General features: G+C 58.4%; 1 protein-coding gene across 2 annotated transcripts in view; it reads right to left on the bottom strand.

Annotated features, from left to right (window-relative positions):
• The window catches only part of ASS1 (argininosuccinate synthase 1), a 50,939-nt gene that overhangs the window by 9,413 nt on the left and 19,244 nt on the right, over window positions 1-22,282 (bottom strand). For both annotated transcript variants that reach the window (XM_069476954.1, XM_069476955.1), the window contains 6 exons: window positions 19,108-19,178; window positions 18,457-18,487; window positions 13,317-13,407; window positions 10,763-10,847; window positions 10,135-10,199; window positions 1,783-1,914 (listed from right to left, as the gene is read on the bottom strand). In XM_069476954.1, the coding sequence (XP_069333055.1) occupies window positions 1,783-1,914; window positions 10,135-10,199; window positions 10,763-10,847; window positions 13,317-13,407; window positions 18,457-18,487; window positions 19,108-19,178 (475 nt within the window). The remainder of the gene's footprint in view (window positions 1-1,782; window positions 1,915-10,134; window positions 10,200-10,762; window positions 10,848-13,316; window positions 13,408-18,456; window positions 18,488-19,107; window positions 19,179-22,282) is intronic.

Here is a 22,282-nt window from a genome sequence, read left to right as displayed (position 1 = left end):
ACAGTGGTATTTAAACACCTGTCTGTACCTGGGAAGGGGGTGGGGGGCCTTGGCTTCCAAGCTGCCAGGAACAGTGGCAGGGAGAAATAGCGGCAGCCAATAAGCACGGTCCCCCCTGAAAGCCTGGGGTGAGTCCCAGCGTCTGGAAGGGGAGAAGAACCTGTCCCAGGTGTCTATCACTAATATTAACTGTACCCAGGTCCCCTGACGCCCAGGTCCCCGCAGATGTCAGGGTGGCCTCAGGCAGCAGCCTGTCCCCCACAGCTCAGAGGAGCTGCTCTCTACGATTCCCCACGTTAGGGGTACATGTGTTACAGAGCTGATCTGCAAACATTTTCTGGAAAGGGCCAAAGAGTGGATATTTCAGACCTTCGGGTCGTTCAGTCTCTGGAAACCACTCAACTCTGCGGTTGTGGCTCCAAAGCAGCCACGGACACACGACTGTGGCTTGTTCCAATAAAACTATTTAGGGACATTGAAATGTGAATTTTATATAATTTTCACATGTCACCAAATAGCATTTATTTTATTTTTTTTTGAGACAGAGTCTCACTCTGTTGCCCAGGCTAGAGTGCCGTGGCGTCAGCCTAGCTCACAGAAACCTCAAACTCCTGGGCTTAAGTAATCCTCCTGCCTCAGCCTCCCGAGTAGCTGGGACTACAGGCATGCGCCACCATGCCCGGCTAATTTTTTCTATATATATTTTTAGTTGTCCAAATAATTTCTTTCTATTTTCAGTAGAGACGGGGTCTTGCTCTTGCTCAGGCTGGTCTTGAACTCCTGATCTCGAGTGATCCTCCCGCCTCAGCCTCTCAGAGTGCTAGGATTACAGGCATGAGCCATCGCGCCCGGCCCCCAAATAGCAGTTAAAAATTTTTTTTTCGTACCCATGATTTAAAAATGTGAAAATTATTTGTAGCTCCTGGGCTGAACAAAAACAAGTGACAGGCTGCACTCGACTCAGGCACTGTAGCTGGGGACCTCATTTATACAACCTGCGGGTTGGGTTTGGGGTCAGGAGGCCTGGATTCCAACGGGCAAAGTGCCTATAAAATGGGGACCCACCCACACCTGGTGCCAATGTCACCCGATCCTTCCACACATGGGCTGGGTGTGTGGTGGGGGCTCAGGCCCAGTGGCCACCCTAGTGGCTTCATGGTCAAGATCTGGCTCCTGCCTGCTCCTTGACCAGGCTGGCGGAGTGCCTGTCAGGGAGCTCCCGCCCCCTGGCATTTCACGTGGCGGCTGCAGGTTCTGCCTGGAGACAGTCTGACTTGTGGTCAGACCCAGCTGGGCCAATTCTGGTTGTGTCCATTTGTACAAGTTCCTTCCCCCCGTGCCTCAGTTCCCCCATCTGCAAAAGGAGCTGCAGATGGCCTAGGAAAGTTGTGAGGACCCTATGGCATGGCACGGATCCCCACACAGCGCCCAGCACCTCGCACGTGCTGGATAAAGATTGGCTGCCATAGTGGTGACGCGTGATGCTTCCCTGGCCTTGCTGGAGTCATGCAAATTGCAAGTGGTGGAGACGGCCGGGCACCTCAGGGGGTTGGCACATCTTGCTTGATACCCCGAGAACACGGCAGGTCCTGGCATCCCCTCCTCACTGCCTTGTGTCCTGCACTCTCCCTCGACCCCTTTCTGCCTGCACCTTCCAGGGTCTCACCCGAGGATGGCAGCGGGTGTCTCGGGAGGAGGGTGCAGATAGGGAGGGGAGGGCAAGGCCCGGAGCCCGAGGGGCATGTGGGACCCCGAAGGGCACAGCTGCAGCGACCTACGCACCGGTGTACACCAGCTCGGCAAATTTCAGGCCCAGGCCTTGTTTGATTTTGCGTACTTCCCGATCCATGGTGAAGGCCTCGATGTCTAAATGAGCGTGGTAAAGGATGGTCCCTGCTGGGGTCTCGTAGATACCTAGCCATTTTTCCAGGCAGGGGGAAAAGGAGAAAAAAGAGAGAAACGCATGAAACCCAAACTGTCAGCAAATGACAAAAAAAAAAAAAAAATAATAATGACTCGTCTGACAGGAGACAAGCCAGTCGGACCCATTCACTCCCAGCTTGCTGCAAAATGCATCTGTCATTATGTTCATGCTGGGGCCACGACAGTCCACTCTGCGGCTTGTGGAGAAAATGTCTAGATGCCCCCCTTTGAAGAGGCCCTCAGACGCTGGAAAATGACAGGGTTTCGGAGCAGCTTCCCCCTCCTTCCCAATGCATGCCCACCGGCCCGCGGCTGAAAACCTGTAATTAAAGCGACTATGGTGGAGCCCAGGGCCCCAAATATCCCTTCCTCCCTTCCACCAGGGAGCCAGGGGAGGGGGACGGCTGTGCACATACATGTACACATGTGCACACACGTGCCACCTTCAGCTCATGGGCCCTGCAGCCGGGTCTCTCCAGAGACTGCTGGGGAGGCAGAGGGCTTGAGCCATCACCTGGCCTAATCCCACTGTACAGATGGGGAAACTGAGCCAGCAAGATGGGACTTGCCCGAGGGGCCGCTGGGAACAGAATCTAGGCCCCCGAGTCCCTGCCCAGTGCCGTCTGCTTCCTGTGGCTCAGCTGGCCGCGGAGGCCCAAACCTGGAAGGTCAGTGGAGAGCGTGTTGCTCAAGGTCCCTCCCTTTGCAAAACCTGCTTGGACAAGACGGTCCATGAAGTGACACAGAGGCACCTGGGCCTGGGCTGAGCTGTCCAGAGGAAGGTCTGCTCAGTGGTGCCATGCCACATTTGAGGACACTGGGGCACCAGGAGGCAGGCTTGACCACGCCCACGGCCCAGGCCCTTCTCACCCCCTCGGTGTGGCCTCTCCCGTGGGTTCAGCAGAGCTGTCCCCGGGCAAACCTGCCCTGCATCCGCTGTCTGGCTCTAGGAGGGGCAATGGCTGCCCCATCTCCGGCAATTTTGCCTCCAAAGCATCCTTTCTTCCCACCGTATAATGTTACGGCATTAAAGGGGCAAGTTTTCAGTTATTCTGAAAATTTGCCACCATCAACTTCCCACGCTGGCTGCTTTAAAAAAAAAACCAGAAAGGATTTGTCCCCCGTGTTCAGAGCAGCACTAATCACAACAGCCAAGAGACGGAAGCAGCCAAGCGTCCGGCGACGGATGAAGGAGACACCAAACGCGTCCGTCACGCAATGGGACATCACTCAGCCTCAGGAAGGAAGGAGATGCTGACACAGGCTGCAACGTGGTGAACCTCGAGGACACTGTGCGAAGCGCAACAAGCCAGACGCACAAAAACAAACACGAGGACGCCTCGTACGAGGTCCCCGGAGCAGTCAATCAGAGGGAAAGTAGACTGGTGGGTGCCAGGGGCTGGGTGGGGGGTGGCGGGTTAGTGTTCCATGGGGACAGAGTTTGAGTCGGGGAAGATGAGAGGTTCTGGAGACGGATGGTGGTGACGGTTGCACCACAGTGTCGATGCACTTATTGTCACGGAACTGTACACTTACAGATGTTTAAAACGGTAAATTTTATGTTACGTGTATTTTACCACAATTTTAAAAATGCTTTAAAAAACCAAACCAAACCACGAAGGAGATTGCTCTGAGCTCTAAAGCACAAAGGGGACCCGGGGAGGCTGAGTCAGAGGTGTCCCCCTCTGAGAATTCCTTCAGTGCTTCGTCTTTAGGTCTTGCAGTCACAGAGACGCCAGGGCTCACAGGAAGGCTCAGTAGGGCCGACCCAGCACCATGTGCTCCTGACTTTTAGCTGCGAACCTGACATTCCAGCACAGTCTCGGGCGGAAGCCCAGGATATAGAAGAGATGGCAGCAGCCGCCTGCGGGCTCCACCGAGCCCTCCTTAAATCGCTGATCTGGTCTAACGTGCCAGTTTTACAGGTGAGAACACTGAGGCCTAGGGATGGGGGTGACTTGCCCGATGTCACCCAGCCAACAAGAGGAGGAATGGGGCCAGCACCTGGGTCTCCTCCCTTGACTCCAGGTTTCCTCTCGGGGCCTTTGGCAAAGCGGGAAGGGAACACCCACACTGGGGTGCTGGCTGCTGTCGCAGAGCAACATGGCTCTGAGGTGTTGCCCAGCAAGAGAGCACCTCCCCGGGGCCTTGGCTCTCTCATCCCTCAACCGCTGACACCCTGGTCGCAGGCGACGTGCATGTAAAAGCTCCACGCGGCTGCCAGATGCTGACAGAGCTTCAGCGCCGTGAAAGAGCCAGTGCCCGCGTCACTGGCGGAGCCGCCGCTCACGGGCAGTCCCCACCGTCCTGAACCTCGCAGCGACCTTCGAGGAGAAAACGATCTCGCCAGCGTCCCCAAGTTTGTGCACGAGGCCAAAGCCTCAACTCCCTGGGGAGTCCCTCAGGCCCTCACTCGGCCGGCCCCACCGTTGCTCTTGTAAAGACGGTTCCAACAGCACCACCATCCTCGCCTGCAGAGCAGCTCGGGCTGCGAGTTAGAGAGGGGTGGAAAGGCGACAGAGGTAGGGAAGGAGACAGCTGAGAAAGGCCATTGCTGGCAGCCTGAGAACGGGGACACCAGAGCTCAGCAAGGAAGTCAGGCCACTCCTGGGGGCAGGCAGCTCCACAAACACACGGCTCCCCATGGTCCCAAGCCACTAGAAAGGCCTAATGGTTCGTGGTCTGTCTAGAAAGACTGGTGTGTACAGAGCCCCTGGAATGCCAGAACGATGTTCAATGGGCAGGTTCTCATTTAGCCTAGAAACATCACTGCCCAGAATACAGCAGTTTCCCAAGAGCCACCGAGAGCTGACGAAGGCCTGCTGGTCTTTCCCCCCGGCACGTGCTAGGAACTCAGTACCCACTGGGTTGGAAACAGGCCTTCTAATGATTAGTTTTGCTACATTTTGGAAAAACCCAGAAACTTGCAAAGCCCGTCCTTACACTGGCCACAGATAGTCGCAACAGCACCATCCTGGGCGGGCCGAGAGCAGGAGCCCTCCTTAGACCCAGGCCTGCCTCCCCACCTTTCTGTCCTTAGCTGGGCCAACTGCGGGTACGGTCCACGCTGTACCTGCAGGGCTGGGCACAAGAAGTCCCACGACTAACGCCTTTCTAGAAAGTACCCAGCGTGGCTTTGCTGTGTGACCTCGGCCCCTCTCAGCTCTCTCTCTGATCCCCAAGCAACCTGTCTGGAAAACAAGAAGGTTGCAAGTTCCTGCTGCTCTTACATTCCAACGTCCTCTGAGACCTACCACAAAGGCACGTATGGAGACACACTGTTGTCCCGGTGTGCCATGTGTACGGACAGCTCTGTCTCTGGAGCGGGATAGACCAGAGCATCGCCTTCCAACCGTCCAGAGAGAGAGAAGGCAGGTGGGGTTCAGAGCTCGAGGGAGAGCTAGGACTTGCCCAAGGTTCCCCATCTACTGACCCATCACAGGTGCCCCCAGAAAATGGGGCCAGCACCATGGGGAGCAGAGACGCCTGGTGGGGCAGAAGGCGGGCAGGACCCAGCTCCTCCCAAGCCACCAGCACCAGCCTCATGGCCGTCAACCCTCCGAGGCGGCCTCAGGAAGGCTTGCGGGCAAGAGAAGCTGCAGCCGTAAGACGCCCGCACGATTAATAGTGCTGCTCCTTTGCTGGAAGGTGTTAAAGTTAATTGTGGCTGAACAAAAAGCTTGTTTTTAGGTTGCTGCTGCTGCTGCGTGTGTGTGTGTGTGTGTGTGTGTGTACATTTTAAAGATCTTCCCTCTCTTCTCCACAGGGGTAAGGGCTACAGATGATTTCTGTGTATTTCTTCTGGGAAAAAAATGACTTTAAAAAAATTTGTGACAGAAACCTGATGCTAAAAGACTATGGATTTGGGGCTTTTGACAGTCGGCATACAAACCACTGCGCAAAGAGAAGGAGGAAATGACAGCTGAGCCTCTGTGTTGCCGTGGAAGAGACAACAGACATCTTCGAGTGACACTCACAGCGGCTCCAAGTGTCTATTTTCATCTCTCCGTGTTTACAGGAAAAAGACAGAGGTGTCAGCAGTTCTCCGCAGAGCAGCTTCAATCACACCATAATTACTGCCAGGAGGCGGGGAGTGGGGAGAAGGGCGAGGAGCTGGGGGTGGCCGGGGTGGGGGCAGAGTGGACCATGCAGGAAGAGGTGGGGAGCAAGCAGCTATTGCTGCTTAAATCCCTCTCGTCTGTTCCCGAGGCTGCCAGCTTACCCTAGACCGAGCAATTTCTCAGAATTGCGTGGGATCTGCCAGCTCAGCTGGAGGGGACTGGGGGTTAGGGCACCCAGACCAGTGGCCTTGGTCCTCCCTGGTCCTTTGGGAAAGCGGCATCCAGATGTAGAGATATGGAAAGGCCGGGGGAAGGAAGGTTGGCTGGAGCCCAAAGGCTCCCCTCTTAGGTACCAGGGCCAAGGCTGGAGGCGGTTGCCATGGTGATGGGGAGGCAAGTCAGGGTGGGACTCTAGCCATCCTCCATGCTCCTGGGGCCCGGCAAGCCCTATCCTGGGAATCAAGGTGGGCCTCTGGGGCTGGCCACATGGGGCCTCTGGGACTAAAACCCCCTTTGCTTCTCAGGTCTCCCTCTACTCTCCATCTGGAACATTCCATCTGAGCAGAGCCTCTGGGAGGGCTGGACAGGTGGGCGGGCAGGATGGGCAAGTGAGTGGCAGCCCTTGTTCCTTCTTGGCCAGAAAGTGGAGGAGTGAGGAGAAAGGGAGGTAGGAGGGCAGGGTGGGAGAGACATGGGGTGCGTGGAGGCAGAGGGAAGACGGAAGGGAGAGAGAGGGAAGAGGGGAAAGCAGATGCCCCCCAGGAGGGAGGAGGAAGGGGAGAGCAGAAAGCAGGAAAGGAAGGCCAGAGGGGAGGAGGAGCCAGGCCGCAGCCACAGAGGTGATGCTGGGCAGCAAGGGCTGGGAGGGGAGGGGAGGAGAGAGGAAAGGAGGGGAGAGGAGGAGAGGGCGGCTGAAGTCGGGGCCAGAAAGAGGGGAAGGTGAGCCAAAGGACAGGCCCTGGCTCCCTCCTTCCCGCTGCCCTCCTGCCTGCCCTGCCCCCCTTCTCCTCCCCACTGATTTCATTTACTTCACTTAATTAGCCCCCCTCCGGAGTTAAAAAGATAATGTGATAATGAGGATGTGAAGAGCCACAATACAGAGAAAGCTACTCCATCTGCAGCTTCCCTGTCCCCTGACCCCACGGCCCCTGGCGCTGACCAGGCCACCCTAACCCAGGCCACTGGTGTCGTTCTACCCACTACCCCTCACCCCTGAGGAAACAAGCCGTTAACGAATTTCAATTACGAGCTTTGTAAAATCAATACAAATGACATTTTTCCCTTGTACACCGAGATACGGACAATGGCGTCTTCCTGCTCTGCCCTCAGTATAATTGACGATTAACAGCTTCTTCTGTGACTGTACACTTAATAAAGACCTTGTCACGAGGGACTCCACAGTGCCCTAAGGTATTGTCTTCACTCTTTCCTTCTCACAGCGAAATATTTGGAGTGGAGATACAAAAACAAGACACTGCCCTAAAATTACCAAGCAACTTTCCTCTCTCATCCCTCAACCCAAGCAAGAAAACAGGCCAGCTAGGACTTCCATCGGGTTGACAACTGGAGTCCCAGAGAGGGAAAGCAATTTTCCTAAGGTCACACAGCAAGTTCTCAGAGTTAAAATCCTCATTCTCTTCCCAAAAGACTACACAATGCTCAGACTAAATTCTATACTTTCAGGGACAGCCTCCGACACTGTGGTACGTGCACAAGCCCTGGGCAGAGTGAAGACTGGGCTGTTCCTTGGCAGGCGGTAAGGAGCCAAGGGCGTTGGAACAGACTGTTGATCTCACGGCTCTGAACCTCTTGGGGGATGAGGTCCCGGTTCTGGGGAAAAGGTAGCGATCTGCCACCCAGACACGGCACCTCCTGTGGGTCAGCAGCTCCCTGCATCTGATCCGCACAGCAATCCATTCCACAGATGAGGAAGTCGAGGTGCAGGGAGGCTAAGATGCTCTCCCAATGGCGATGGAGACAAAATCGGGACTCAGGTCTGACACCAAAGCCCGGACCCTCGGCACCAGCTCTTCAGTGTGCCTCCACAGGTGTCTCAGGGCTCAGCCCCCATCAGACCCAACCTGCCACCAGTGGGCCACCTGTGTGCCTCCCACCCTTCCCTCCCTCCCTCCCTCCCCAGATGCTCTGCTATACCCCCTCCACTCTACATTCTGCCACTTGAAGCCCTTTCTACTGCCTCCTCCTCCACGGTGTCTTCCCAGAATAGCGCAGTCCAGGTCTTCCTCACTCGCTGCCCCCTTCAGTCCACTTGGCCTGACTCTCCCCCCACCCAGCAGATGCCATTTCCAGTAAGGGCAGGCAATCAATTTTCACCACTTCTGCCAATCCTGATCGACTGGCAGTGCCTGCTCAGAGCCAGCGGGACAGTGCCACAATTGATTAGTGATGCCTACCATGGGCAGGGGTGGGCATGACAACAGGGGCAGTGCTGGACACCCCGGAGCCATACTGACAGCTCCCAGAGGCCAGGCTGCCTTTGTCCTCAGCCAGCATCCCCTGGTGACTGATCGCCATTTGTGGAGCACTTCTTTGCACCAGTTCTGCCATCACTCGTGAGTCCAAGCCCCGATCTGTCCCACTCCTGAGTCCAAGCCCTTAGTCCCATCCCTTCCATGCCTCTCTGGGTCCAGGCATCAGTCCTGGCCCTGCCACTGCCATGCCAGGGACTTTGAGCAAGCCCTCCCCTCCCCACAGCCTTGGGGGGGTCTGGCCTCTGGCTCCCCAAGGTCCCTCCCAGCTCTGCCTTGGAGGACTTGCATTGTGCTGGCTCCCAAGGGCAGGTTGAGACAAACGGACATTTAATCAGATGTTAATATAGGTAAGAGACAAAGGTGAGTAGGACAAAAGGGAGCAGCTAATTAGTGACATTGTTCTCTACAAGGCCTTCCCCAGAGAGTTTCAATTAGGTTGTTGCCACCGATAATAGCTGTGGCAAGGAAGGAAAAACCAGGGAAAGAGGCGAAGCCCCCCGCCCCCCCACAGCTTAGAGGGAAACTCAAACAGGTCGGAGCCAGAATGATCCAACTCCCACCCTACACTTAGCACATTTCACTTGGGGACACTGAGGCCCAGAGATCACAAGTCCAAAGTCACTGGGCAAACCTGGGACAAGAACCCCAGGCCTCCTGCCCCCCGCCAGGCCACCACCCTTTTCTAACAGTTGATGGCTGGTGGTCAGCTCTCTTTGGCTTTTAGAATCTTAGTAACATGTCCTGAGGGACAAAGGGCCATGACTCTACCCGACCTGGTTTTATGTGGCTGTGTTATCTTCGCCCATGGACCTTACGCAAAGCAATCTGAACACCTGCCAAAATAGGGCCTCTGACCCGACCACCAGTATTTAAAAATTCAGGTGCCCAATCAGGGCCTCTAACTGCTGAAGCTCTCTCTCTCTTTGAGCCCCTGAAAGAACACAGCATTGCCATCACATGCTGGCAGACCCTCGGGGACCTGGGGTCCCCTTGTCTTATGGATGCAGAAACTGAGCCCAGGGGAGGGGTGTGGTTGAGACGAAAGGGTGACTGGCAAAGGGAATCACGGGCTCGGGTTACTAAGAGAAGACGGGAAGACAGAGGCACCTGCTTGGGGACCAACTCTCCTGCCCCCCAGCCCAAACACAAGCAGCTACGGGGCCGGGCAGCCTAGAGGTAGAGCCCTTCCTGTCCCCTGACAGTGGGACAGGCCTTAGGCCCTGGCCAGCTCATGGTGCCTGTGCGGCCCACAGCGCCCACCTCTGGCAGGATTCCGCCCTGGCTGCCCGGCGTCCTCCACGCATCCTTAATGACCACGAGATCGGCCAAATCGGCCCTGCACGGTCTGCCTCCAAACCTGGCCGACCCTCCCAGGACATAAGACAGCCTGACCTCCAGGCCTGGCCCTGGCTTCCCCTCTCTGAGGCTGCCCTGGCCCCTCCCTGCCCCCCGCCGCCAGCTCCTTGCCCCCTGCCCCAGCTCTCATAATAACCTCAGAAGTCAGTGGCAAAGGGCCCGTTATGGCCACTTCGCAGGAGGGACACTACAGTCTGGTGGGGTGAAAGGACTTGCCCAAGGTCAGCCGTGTAGCATGGGTGGAGCGACACACCAATGGGATCGGGGGGTCGGGGGGCCGTGGGCTCGGTGCTGGGCCTCACCTCGGGACTTCATTCCGATGAAGCGGTTCTCCACGATGTCGATGCGGCCCACGCCGTGCTTGCCCCTGCGGGAAGAATGGGTCGGTTGTCACCCACCCAGCTGGGCTCCCTGCTACAGGCTGCCACAGTGTGAGCCACACACAGGGCTTAGGCTCCACCTCAGGATCCAAGACTCAGGTCCTCTAAGTGCCCACTGTACAGGTGGGGAAACTGAGGCCCAGAGAGAGCAGGGATTGCCCAGGTCACTAAGTGAGTTCAATTGACTCCTTCTGTTACCTCTGCCCTGGGTCCCTGCCTAGCACTAGTGCCAACCACTGCTCACCTGTCCTTCTATCCTGGCCTAGGTCAAGGCGAGCACCTGGGAGCCCCAGCCTGCTGGTCCCCAGGGGACAGTAGCCCCCCCGGGAGCTGTTATCTTCGAAAGCTGAGGGATTTCAATGAGGACCACAGGAACTCTCCTGCCAAACCAGCCCCCTTGGTCTGGGAGACTCTATGCCCAAGGGGCCAGGACACAGCCCGTCCCCCCTGCCCCTAAATCACAGCTGTGACCAGTAGCCAAAATGGCCCAGACCAGTGCTTGCCCAAAACAGCAGCCCCCAGGAGGCCGGGCAGGGCTGTGGACACTCACGCGACTTCATTCAGATACACGAACAGCTCCAAGGAGGTCCTGTGGGTGGTGCCATCCTTGACGTTGGTCACCTTCACAGGGACCCCTGGGGTGGGAGGAGAGGGCAGTGGGCATCCGGGCCAGGCTCAGCGGAGAAGACTGTGCCCGCCACCCCGCCCTCTCCCTCCACCCGCAACGCCTTAAATGGATGTGACAGATATGGACTCCAAATGACTCCTTCAAAAGCCCTGTGCAGGTTGAGGCCTGCTGGGGGGAGAGAAGGGGCGAGAAAGCCCCCCAGAATGAAAGGGAAAATGCAATAAAAACGCTCTCCCCCACCCTCCCATTCTCTTTGCCCCTTTTGCATTTAGGGGCTGTGAAATTGGAACCAGGCCCTGAACTAATTGAATTTCACGCTCCACCATTGTCTTACGCCAGGAGCACCTTCTGTCCCACCAGTTACCAGGGGGCCGCCCGGCCGAGGTGCGGCTGAGCTCTCGAGCGCACACACTCACACACAGACACACACACACACACACACACACGCAGCCCCCTGCCACGTCTGTCAGGCAGACCCCGCGCCCCGACCCTGTACCCCAGACCCGCACGCGGCCATCTGATTGATGGGGGTGACACGGTGCCCGCTCTGGCGGGCGAGGTGTTGGCGGCCGCCCTGAGTCCTGGAGTCGGGTCTGGGGTGGCAGGAGGGCAGGAGGGAGGCGGCCGAGCTCGGGGAGGGAAGGAACCCGTGGAGGGGGGTGGGGGGGCAGTGGGTGGGTCAGGGCTGACTTTGAATAGCAGGGGGCACTTTCTCGAGCGGTGTGAAATGAGCAATAAATGTATCAGGAGCTAACAAGAGAGCTGAAACAGTGACAAAGAAAAGCTGTTCAAAGTTGGCGGCTAATCCCCCACCCATCTGCCCGGCTCATTACCATGGGCCGAGCCACCGGGTGCCAATCAGGCCTCAATAGCGGCTTTCGAGTCTTTATTAGCGAGGCGCCGCCTGGAGGGGCTGCGCTCAGGCGCTGTCAGCTTCGCCATTCTTAACCCCCATTTCCAGGGGTTTTATAACTTGGTTGTAAATTGCTATTAAATGTAAGTCTGCCCAATAATGAACCTTAAGCCCCTCTCGCCACCCCCCGCCTCCCCCGCTCCCTTTCTCCCCCCCTGTCCTATTATGGGCCTTCGCTGGGGCCTTGGATGGGGCCTGCCCAGGAGAAGAGGTGACATTGTTGGTGCTGCTGCCGGAGAAAGCCTCTTAGCCTTTAAAATAGTTAATAATTAGATTAAAACTTCAAATAAATTAACTAGAGAGTGAATGGGGACTAGTCAGGGGAGGGTTCCTCCCGTCTTTTTTTCCCTTCCAGACAGTCCTCAAATCATTACAATGGGTCACGTTTCTTCTCCAGCTCAGCCCGTGGGGCTGCCCCGCTCCTCGAGCCCTGTGCCCAGGACCCTCCGCCGCCTGAGACCCGCCTGCCACCCTCGCCGTCCTCCCGGCTCCTGCGGGCTCCGTGCCTGCAGACCAGGCCTGGGGCACCAGCTGCCCTCAGGGGCCTCACAGAGGCCTTGCTGGTCCCGGAGTGACCGCTCACCATGCTGGGCACCTGTGAGCATCCCTTCTATGGCCTGTTTTTAGACAAGTGCTCCTTGAGGCCCAGAGGGGTGAAGTTGGTTGTCAAGGTGGCACCAGCAAGAGGGAGAGTGGAGTCTGAACCTCTGCTTCCCCCACCGGCCTGGCGCTGCCCTGCCCTGATCCTCCCAGGTGCCCCGGGGAAAGGCCGAGCCTCAGGGCCAAGCCGGCCTGTCCTCGGGGCCCCTCTCCCTCCGTTCCCCGCCTGGGCTCAGGATGCCCTCCTTCCTCCTCTCTGTTCCTCCTGCCCCTGCCCAAAAACACCTCCTCCAGGAAGCCTTCCTAATCTCTGCAGCCTCCGGAAAAGGTCCTCTCCTCGGACTCCTGAGCTCTCACTCTGAGCTTGATCGATGCCTTGACTCCTTCCTCCAGGCAAGAAATGTCCATCTGCTGAGCTCAGGCACCTGGGCACAAAGGCCAGGCCAGCAAACACGTCTTGTTGATGGCAGCGGGGATGGGGGGTGGTCAGGACAGCCCCCACTGCTGAGGGGGACAAGAGGCTGCAGCTTTGAACCCGGGGTCGGGGGACAGGGCTCCAAGCAGCTAAGGTAGGATGAGCTGAGGCTGCTGACGTGGGTACAGCTGCCCCGCGGCCAGCTCTCCAAGGCTTGCCACTAGCTGAGGGCCTTCGTGACAGAGCCTCCCACACAGACCGCACTCTGCACAGGAAAGCAGCAGGCGCCCTCTCTCCCGGCTATGGATGGGCAAACCGAGGGCCAGCAAAGCCGAGTGGCTGCTCGGGGACTGGATGCCCTCGCTGCAGACCTGGTGCCGTGACCTGGTGTGAGGGGCAGCCGGGGTCTTTTCCTCCCAAGCCGGGAAGCTTCTCTGGCTCAGCGCCCAGGGAAGGGGGCTGTGGGGAACCCTGGAGGCCCCTGCCTCAACTCGGGGCACAGAGGGCCCAGGCTCCCAGGCAGGGCGGGAAGGGAGCCAGGCACGTACCTTTTTTGAACTCAATCTCAAGGATGTCAGGGCTGTTGGGTGCTGTGGCCGGGTCCTGGGTCTTTGTGTAGAGACCTGGAGGGGCTTGGCTCTGACAAAAGACGGAGAGAGGTTGGAGGATGGGTGCCAGAGCCAAGCCCACACGTGCCAGCCCCTGGACACCGTGCACCCTGCCCTGCAGGGACCTGCACCCCTCTCCTCTCTCCAGAACCCGGGCTGCTGGCACTTCCCCACCAGCCGTCCCCAGCCCCCAGCCCCAGCCGCCCTGCTTGCCAGGGGCCTGGGAAACAAAGGGCTCAAGAAATCAGACAATTTTTCCCCTCAACTTGATCTCATCTTTTTCTTCGACGCCCCCACAGCTGGAGGCAGAATAGCAGGAGAGGAACAAGTCAGGCAGGAAAAAGTGTGACTTTGGAGGAGCGAGGCGGCGTTCGGAGGGCTTCCCGGGAGTGGGCACGCACGCTCTCGCCGGCGCCGGGAATTGGGGTTTATTCTGCACTGACCGCAAAGCTAATGACTGCGCATGACCCCAGCAGGTGCTCCGGCGAGTCGAGCCGTCCCCAGGGTCCCTGAGGTTAATACTCACAGGGAGAAAAGAGAAGAGCAAAGCAAAACCCATTTGAAAACACATCAACCTTTATGTATATTTCTCCCTGGGCGTGTTGATGCACTGGCGGAGGGGCTGCTTGCTGCCTGCAACTCCCAGCATTCCCTCCTGCCTTTGGAGGCCCAGCTCTCCCAGGCTGTGGCTTGGACACTTGCCACTGTGGGGACGGGGCCCCTGGGGCCTGGCGGCTCAAGTCCCTCCTGTGGGCGTCCTGCGCCCAGCTGTTCTTGTCCACCTGCCGACAGTCCCTTAAATCTTTGCTTTCAAAACCTTGCAAACGTTCACATGTCACTTTCCATCTGCGGTTTCTTTTGTGTCCTCAGCAGCCCTGTTTGGTAAGAAGGTCAAGCACTGTTACCCCAGGTACAGATGAAGAAACCGAGGCTGAGCGGGAGACACTACAGCTGCAGCTGTGAGTTCTGTGCGGGCCACGTCGGAGACAGGGGCCCCACGAGGCCCTCATCAAACCCGTGTTGGGTTTTAGAAAGGTAGAGGAGGTACCCCCTCGCCAGGGTCAGGACCTCCGGCCGTGGGGCCACGGCCAGGCTGCTTCACCTCCTCGAGCCTCAGTTCTCCCATCTGTAAAATGGGGGAAATGATACCTGCCTTTGAAACTTAAGTATAGAGACAGGTTTTTTTTTTTTAAATTGGACATGAAAACACGTAAGAAGATGCCAGGGAAGGCCCAGTGCAAACTGTACCGTGCTCTGTGGATGGAGAGAACAGCTGGAAAAGACTCCAGGTGATGCACTGAGTGGGGCCGCGCTTGGAAAAGCGCCCCAGCAGGAGAAGCCTCCCCTCCCTGCTCGAGCCGAGAGAAGTGCCTTCGATCACTCTCCTGCCGTCACTTTGCCATCCCGGTTTCCTGGGACTCTCCTGGTTTTAGCACTGAAAATCCCTTGTCCCTTGTCCCCTTAGTCCTGGGCAAACTGATAGTTGATCTCTCTAGCTCCACTTCTGAGCTCAGACGGGGCCTGTGATGGCCTCGCCCACCCACCTGCAAAGTGCTGTGTGACGGGGCCAGTGGTATACCTTTGTCAGTTTCCATTTGTGGGGTGGGAACAAGAACCCAGAACTAATCTTTTTTCTTTTTTTAAAGATAGGGTCTTGCTCTGTCGCCCAGGCTAAAGTGCAGTGGCATGATCACAGTTCACTGTAACCCTGAACTCCTGGACTCAAGGGATCCTCTCACCTCAGCCTCCTGAGTAGCTGGGACTACAGGCGCACAGCACCACACCTGGCTAATTTTTAAATTTTTTTGTAGAGATGGGGTCTCGCTATGCTGCCCAGGCAGGTCTCAGACTCCTAGGCTCAGCAGTCCTTCTGCCTCAGCTTCCTGAGTCGCCAGGATTACAGGCAGGAGCCACTGCTCCTGGCAGAACTGATCTTAAAGACAGACCCGAGGAGGTAGGAGGAGTCCTTAACGGCCGCAGCCTGATGCCGCCGGTGACCAGAGTGGAAGCTGAGGCTGAGAAGTGGCTTGTCCAAACCGCACTTGGGAAGCCAGCCCCGGGCACTGCTCTCTCCCACCCCTATGCTGTGTCTCAGCCGCCATAGTATCCTCGGCTGAGAAACAGTGTGAGGTCGTTGGCCAGAGAGAGCCAGCGTCACCCACTGGGCAGGCCGATCACTGTGTCCCCCGGGCACAGACAGGCCCAAAGGCCCAACCTCAGCTGAAAGGTAAAATGAACGGGGCTGGACCCCTGGGTGACCAGCACGACTCACAGTCCCCTCCCCAACGCCTCGATAGGTAGTGATTAGCCCCCCACCTCCTCCCCACCTCCACCTGCGCTGGGCCTGACTGTCAGCGTTTGTCACTTTCTCTCTGCCACACTCCCCGATGGAGCCCCAAACAGAAGTGGAGGACGGCAACACTTGCAGGGGGACATGGACGCCAGCCCCTGCACTCCGTGGCGGAAGTCAGAAGCAGCTGTCGGGCCGGCACCTGACAGCGCCGATTAAATAAAATAACTAAATAGAAATAAAATGACATTTGCTTTGCATCCCGAGGTGGCTGGCGCCTGCCTTCTTTTTACTCTCCCTCCTAAAAGCCCAGTTCAAATGACAAATAGTTTGTTGCTGAGTATCAATGCCATCTATTTATCCATCCCAGCGGGAGGGCTCACTTCCAATGTCATCTTGGGGGGGAGGGAAGAGAGGGAAGAAAAAGAGAGAAAGGGGGGGTGGGGGGAGGGGGAGAGGGCAAAAGAAAGCATGAAACAGGCCCGAGAAGGAGAGATTGGGAGCAAATGGCCCATGAACTAAACCATGATGTAGAGGCATGATCGATGCTGCAAATGGTTTATTCATCCATCAGGTATGGCGGGCCGCGGTGAATGAACTCTTTCACTGTGGGCCGTATGAAGTTAAAGCAAGTAAATTTCTATCTTTCTTCGCATTAGCTGCCTCATTGCTCTTCAATCAGCCCTCACGGAGGCAGAAAATGGCTCAGCCATCTGCCTGCGAACCCTCCCTTCCTCAGGTCTCTGGCTTTTTTTTGGAGCGGGGGAGGGGCCGGGCTCCCGGAGGCTCCGTCTCCCGGAGCTCCTCCAGAGGGGCTCAAGGCACCGAGATCCAGAGAGGCAAGGGCAGGTCCTGGCGTCCAGCGCCCCCCACAAAGTCCTGGGGGAGTCCTCGCGGCTGGCGCAGACCCTGTGCCCAAGTGGCTGGACCCTGGGTGCCTGGGCCAGGCCCCGGGCCTCTCGGCAGCAATGATGTTCCCCTCGACTCCAGCCCAGCCTAGCCCAGCCCAGCACAGCCTGCCCTGCTTGATGAGAAGGGTCCCTGAGCAGGAGAGGACCTTGGTCCCGTCCTCTCCAAAGCTGGCCTGGGGAGGGAGGGCAGGACCCCTATCTCTGTGATTGAGCCCTTGCCCTGTGCCCAAGTGCTTTAGATGTCCCGGGAGGGACCTGCTGTAGTTTCCCACTTTGTACAAGAGGAATCAGAGGCTCAGAGAGGTTGGGTAACTTGCTCAAGGCTGCACAGCAAAAAGAGTAGAGCTGGGATTTAGACTCAGATTTCCTATCTCTGGGTCTCAAGTATTGAGTGGCTGACAGGGTCCCTAACAAAGACACCTGTAGCACTTACCTATCCTTCACAGCCCTTGTCAGGCCGGAGGCTGAGGGGGCAGAACCCGCCCGCAGCAGCACAGTCACCTGCACCAAGCCTCGAGGCCCCCAGGGCACTGTTCAAGGCCTCAGCTCTGCCTCCCAGTCTTGAGGTGTTCTATTCTTGGGGGCCTCCTCTCTGGTAGGCTGGCTGGAGAGGGGTGGGGGTGGATTCCCGGCTGCTTGGGGCCTGGGAGGACACCCTGCCTGGCAGCCTTCCCTGCCCCCCTTGGTGGTGACTGACTTGCTAATTGGGGGTGGCTGGCCTGAGTGTCATGGGTCAGCAGAGCATGAACTGGAAAAACCTGTGGCCAGCAGGCAGCAGCCCCGCAGGGGGCAAGGGTGCCGCTCTCCTGAGTGACAAGCTTGGACCAAGCGGGAGAGTGGGCAGGAGGGGGCTGTAGGCAGTGGGGGGACCATGGAGAACGGAGGCCACCAGCCCGGGTTCCTAACTGAGCAGCTGGTGCCCTGGGGCGAGTCACTGCTCTGGCCTCGGCTTCCTCACCCCCAGAGCACGATGCTCACGGCAGCGTCCAAGGAAGCTGACCAGGAAAACGCCACCCCCGCGCCTGGCCTCGGGAATGGCGGCTGGTATCTGCTACCCTGTGGCTAACACTGTCCAAGGGGCAGCGCGCAGAGCGGACGCCAGAGACGCCTGGGCCCTGGGGAGCCACCCAGGCACCCTGGGCCAGGCTCTGGTGCTCCCCAATCTCACGCAAACCCCCGGGCGGCCGTCCCTCCAGCTGGCCCTCTGGGATCCCCAGGCCCAGCTGCCGAGCGCACTGCTCCCCCAGACAAGCACACTTTTCCCTAAAGTCAGCCAACAGCCCACCCCACCTCCAACCAGCCGCCTGGGTGTGGGGCTGGGCCAGGGAACGAGACACATTCCCTCAGGGACAAAGAGATTTTTCTCTTCCCATGATGGATTTGGCCCTCCCGCCCCATCTCCCACGGCGGGCAGGGGTGGACACAAAGAAACCCCCTCCCGGGAGAGAAACCCTAAACTTCAAACAGGGCCTGCGAGGCCGAGGCCGGGGACAGGGACTCGGGGTGGCTGGCAGCGGGCGTGGAACCCAGACCCAGACACATGGGTCCTGCGTCCCCTGCAACTGGGGCGGCAGCGAGGCCTGAGCTGGTGGGCACAGGCCCAGCCCTCCCAGGAGCGTCTCATCTGCCTAATTACGTCCTCATTGTCTCGCGGTCACACCCCCTCTGAAACGTGTCCCTCCCCTGTTCATCCCCGTCGAAGTTACCAGGGAGGGGGTCTGGTGGAGGGGGCGGGGGCCGGCGAATACAGGCAGGGCTTGGCCTCAGCCCCACGCCCGGCCCCCCGTGAAATTTCAAATTAGGCTACAAATACATCACACAGCATCGGCACGGCGCGGCCACCGCCAAAGACGCTGGCTCGGAGGAAAAACGGGATTACCTTGGGGTTCTCCAGGATTCCAGCCTCGTAGCTGTGGAGGGGAGAGGGGAGACGGGGGTCATTTGGGGGAGACACGGCACACCCCGCCCCCAATGCACACACCCCATCGTGCCGACCAGTCCGGTCCGCCTTTTTCTCTCTGCCAAAGCAACTGTTGCCAACCCTGCCTGGAACATTCTGGGCTGCCACAGTTGGCTGCGGGAGCTGCAGGTCGCAGGGAAGAGCCAGGACCTTCCCTCAGTCTTCTGGGGCGGCCCCAGGGCGCCACATGGGGGGCTCTGCTCCCGGGCAGCTTCCCACATGCTGTTCCCTCGGCCTTAAACACTCTTCTCTGTGTCCTGGCTGGGCCTCTTCTTCATCCTTGAGTTCTGATCTGAGGACATCCTTGAAGTTTTAACCTCAAATGCCACCTCCTCCAAGAAGCCCCCCCTCCATGCTGGGGATGAGGCCAGGTTCCCAGGATCTATGCCCCACAGCATTGAGCAGCACTGTGATGAGGGCAGTGCATGAGCTGGGTGGCTTGATGTCTGTCCTCCCCGAGGCCTCTCGGCTCCACCAGGGCAGGGACCCTGGCCGTGGGGTCACCACCAAGGAGCAGGTGTGCCTCACCAGCGCAGCCCAGCTAGAGGAGCGGAGGGCGGGGCGCCTCACCTGATGTGCATGAGGTTCTCGTCCATGCTCCACGGGTTCTTGGGCGTGACTGGGATGGGGATTCCGTGTTGCTGCGGGTGAGAGGCGACACAGCGCAGGCGTGAGGTCAGGCCCCGCTTGTTTCTCTCAGGGTGGGAGACAGCCCAGGCTCTGCCCCTATTCAGGCAAGACCCTGGGCCACCTTCTGGTCTCCTTCCCCTCCCCGGGGCTGCCCGGGGGGACAGTGAGGGCCCCATGCCCGGACGTGCCCACAAGGAAACTCCAAGCCCATGTGTCTGAGGTGCTGTGGAGTGGACGCTGGCTCTGGGGTCCTTGCCGAAGATTCTGAGTCTGCGTACCAAGGGCCTGCAGGACTGACAGTGCGCCAGGCACCGTGCCAAGGGCCCCCAGCACCAGCTCACCGACCCCCACCACGACCTCTGAGCCGGGAGCTAGAACGGACCCAACTCCCACGTGGAGCCAGGATGTGACCCAAGCCATCTGCCACCAGATGCCACACTGTGCTTAACGTGGACCCAAGGAAAGGGGGGACCCAGGAGAGCTTCTTGGTCATGGCACTTGTTTACAACATGTGGCCCGGCACCTGTGGGGACCCTGTGTCTGGGCTAGTGCAATAGCCACATGCGTCACTCTGCAGACCCCAAGGAGGGAAGACGGGCAGAGCCCCTGTCTCCATCGGACCTGCTCTGACTGTGTCTTGCTTCCCAAAGGGTCCAGTCCATTGTCACGGGAGAAAACTTGTCCCCACCAAGACCCAGGGCTGGAGGCCCCCACTTGAAGACCACCTGAGCTCTCGGGGAAGGCGAGGCTGGTTGCCTTGGTGACCCGAGCTCCTTGGCCCACCCCTGACTGTAACCCGGCACCTGCGCTACTCCCTGCTGCGTGACGGGCACCTCGGCCCCGGGGCTCCCGGTGGGAACTGCAGCCTCCGCCGCGGGTCACCCCCCGCCTCTCTGTGCCCAGCTCTGGCCTCACTCTCACGACTGTGGGATTCTGGACGCCTCCTCCAGGGAGCTGCCGTTTCCTTCATCACCACTTTAAAATTAAATGAGGCTAAAACCCTTTGGGTTTTTGAATTTTTTTTTTTTTTTTTAAGCCAGGAGACTCCCTTTAAAAGAACGGCCCACCATCTACCCTAGAATTTGTGGATTCTTCATTTTAAATTCCATGAGCAAGTGAGAACATCCCATTTCAAGGCTGCCCAATGTTGGGGGGACACTTATCCCCCCAAAGCTGCCCAGAGTTAAATCTACACTAGCCTTGTGCACTCGCCAGGTAGGTCTGCCAGGCACGGGGACCAGGACCCCAGGCAAGGGCGGGCTGGACTCTCTGGCAGAGACACCGGTGGCCCGCGGGGCACCGTCCTCCCTTCTCAGCTCTCCGGCTGGGGCTGGACCAGCAGCCGGCCGGTTCCCGGGAGCCTTTGTGTCTGGAGTGGTGTGGAAACACCCCCACCTTCTCTCTTTTCCAGTGGGCCCCATCACGGGGCGAGGGGAGGAAGGAAAGGAGGGAAGAGCCAACAACAGTGACCGTCCCAAGACCAAAGAGGTTTGTTTCCCAGCCCCTGTGTCCCGAGGTCCCCTCCAACTCACTGCAACTGAGAACAGTGCTCAAGACCCCCTCAGCGCACAGGCAGGAGACCGCCCTGCTTCCAGCCCCCACCCTGTGCTCTGGCTTTTTAAACAGATTAATTATGGTGACAGTGATAAGGATCGGGTGGTTCCCAGTGCTTTCCCCGGAGCATGGATTTGCGGGGAGGTGGACAGGGAGGCAAATGCATGTTTTTATGAGTCTCACGGAGCACCTTTTGGCCTTGGCTGCTGACGGGTCTTGAAAGCTGAGATTTTCAAAGCCCCATTGATTTTTGTCTCATCTGTCTCTGATCCTGGCTGGCTCTGAATTTTGGACAAAGCCTCATTGCTGCTCAGTTATTCTGGTCCTTTCCTGGGCGCAGAAACACTGCCCCTGCCTCGCTTCTGACATGTGCTCACATTTGCACAGCTCAACTCTGACACCGCCTCCGGGAACGGGCGCATGGCTGAGGGGCCGCGCTCGCCCTGCCCGGGCACAGCTGTCCTCTTCCGAAGGTTATTTGGGGTAGAAGCTACGTGCCTTATCCCCGAAACCTGGGGAGGAGGGACACAGCTCTCCTGAAATCCATCTTCGCTGGGAAAACCAGGAGCCGCTTTTGTCTGGGGGCTTACAGGGAACGGAGGGCGCCGTGTGGGTCAGCCCTGCCCTCTCCCTAAGTGGGACTCGTGAGGTGACAGCGGCGCTGCGTGGGGGTCCCAATTCATTATTCCTGACGATGAAACATGCTTCTCGTTCTGTGTCATCGGGAGGCGAGGGGAAAACCGTCGCCGACCCCGCTCCCTTAATAGCTCCGCTATTTGACAATTTGTTTGGCAACATATGGGCCTGCTCCTGCAAACTCCCCTCTTAATAATAAAACAACAGATGGTAAAGGCCTTCCCTCCCAGCACTCCAGGTCTTAATGGGAGGCTGGCGGCGGGGCAGGGCCGCGTCCCCTGCCACACAGCACCTTGGCGGCAGCGAGAGCTCACAGCCAGCCCCGGCGACTGCTATTTAAAAACCTGAGCAATTTTCTGGTATGTGCGCTGAGTTGCTTTCGCGTCTGATTGATTGAGGCTGTTTGTCAAGGGCTGCCACCGAGTCGCTAAAAAGAAAGGTGCCCCGGGGAGCGGCTATGGATCTTGATGCAAAACTTCTAATCTGTTTTATTGCAACTTGTACTTCAAAAAGGGCAGGCGCCACAGAGGGCTTTGTCCGCCCTGCCCCCGTCCCACCGACCTGTTCCCGGGGAAGCGCTAGGGACAATTAGCACCAGGTAAGCGGGAGAACAGCCCTGCATCGTACCCCCGCCGTCCCCGGTGACACACGCCAAGCCAAGTGACACACACTGCAGAGGTGGCAAGCAGGGCTCCTCTCCCCGGGAGCAGGAGGGTGAGCCCAGTGCCCTCCGGCCCGGTGGACGGGGGACTTGCTTCAGAGACGCCCCGCCCAGGCAAGGGGCCGGCAGAGGCCACATCTGCTAGGGGCCAGCCCAGGGCCCACATGCCACCTGGGGACGTCAGCTGGGGCAGAAGTGCAATCCCCCATCACATGGGGACCAGTGCTGGCCTGTGCCACTGGCCCAGACAGCCCCTGAGCAGGA

Source organism: Eulemur rufifrons, chromosome 7, assembly GCF_041146395.1.
Source record: "Eulemur rufifrons isolate Redbay chromosome 7, OSU_ERuf_1, whole genome shotgun sequence".
Classification (NCBI taxonomy): Eukaryota; Metazoa; Chordata; class Mammalia; order Primates; family Lemuridae; genus Eulemur; species Eulemur rufifrons.
The sequence above is the reverse complement of the archived record's forward strand: the minus strand, read 5'-3'. Positions and strand labels throughout refer to the sequence as shown.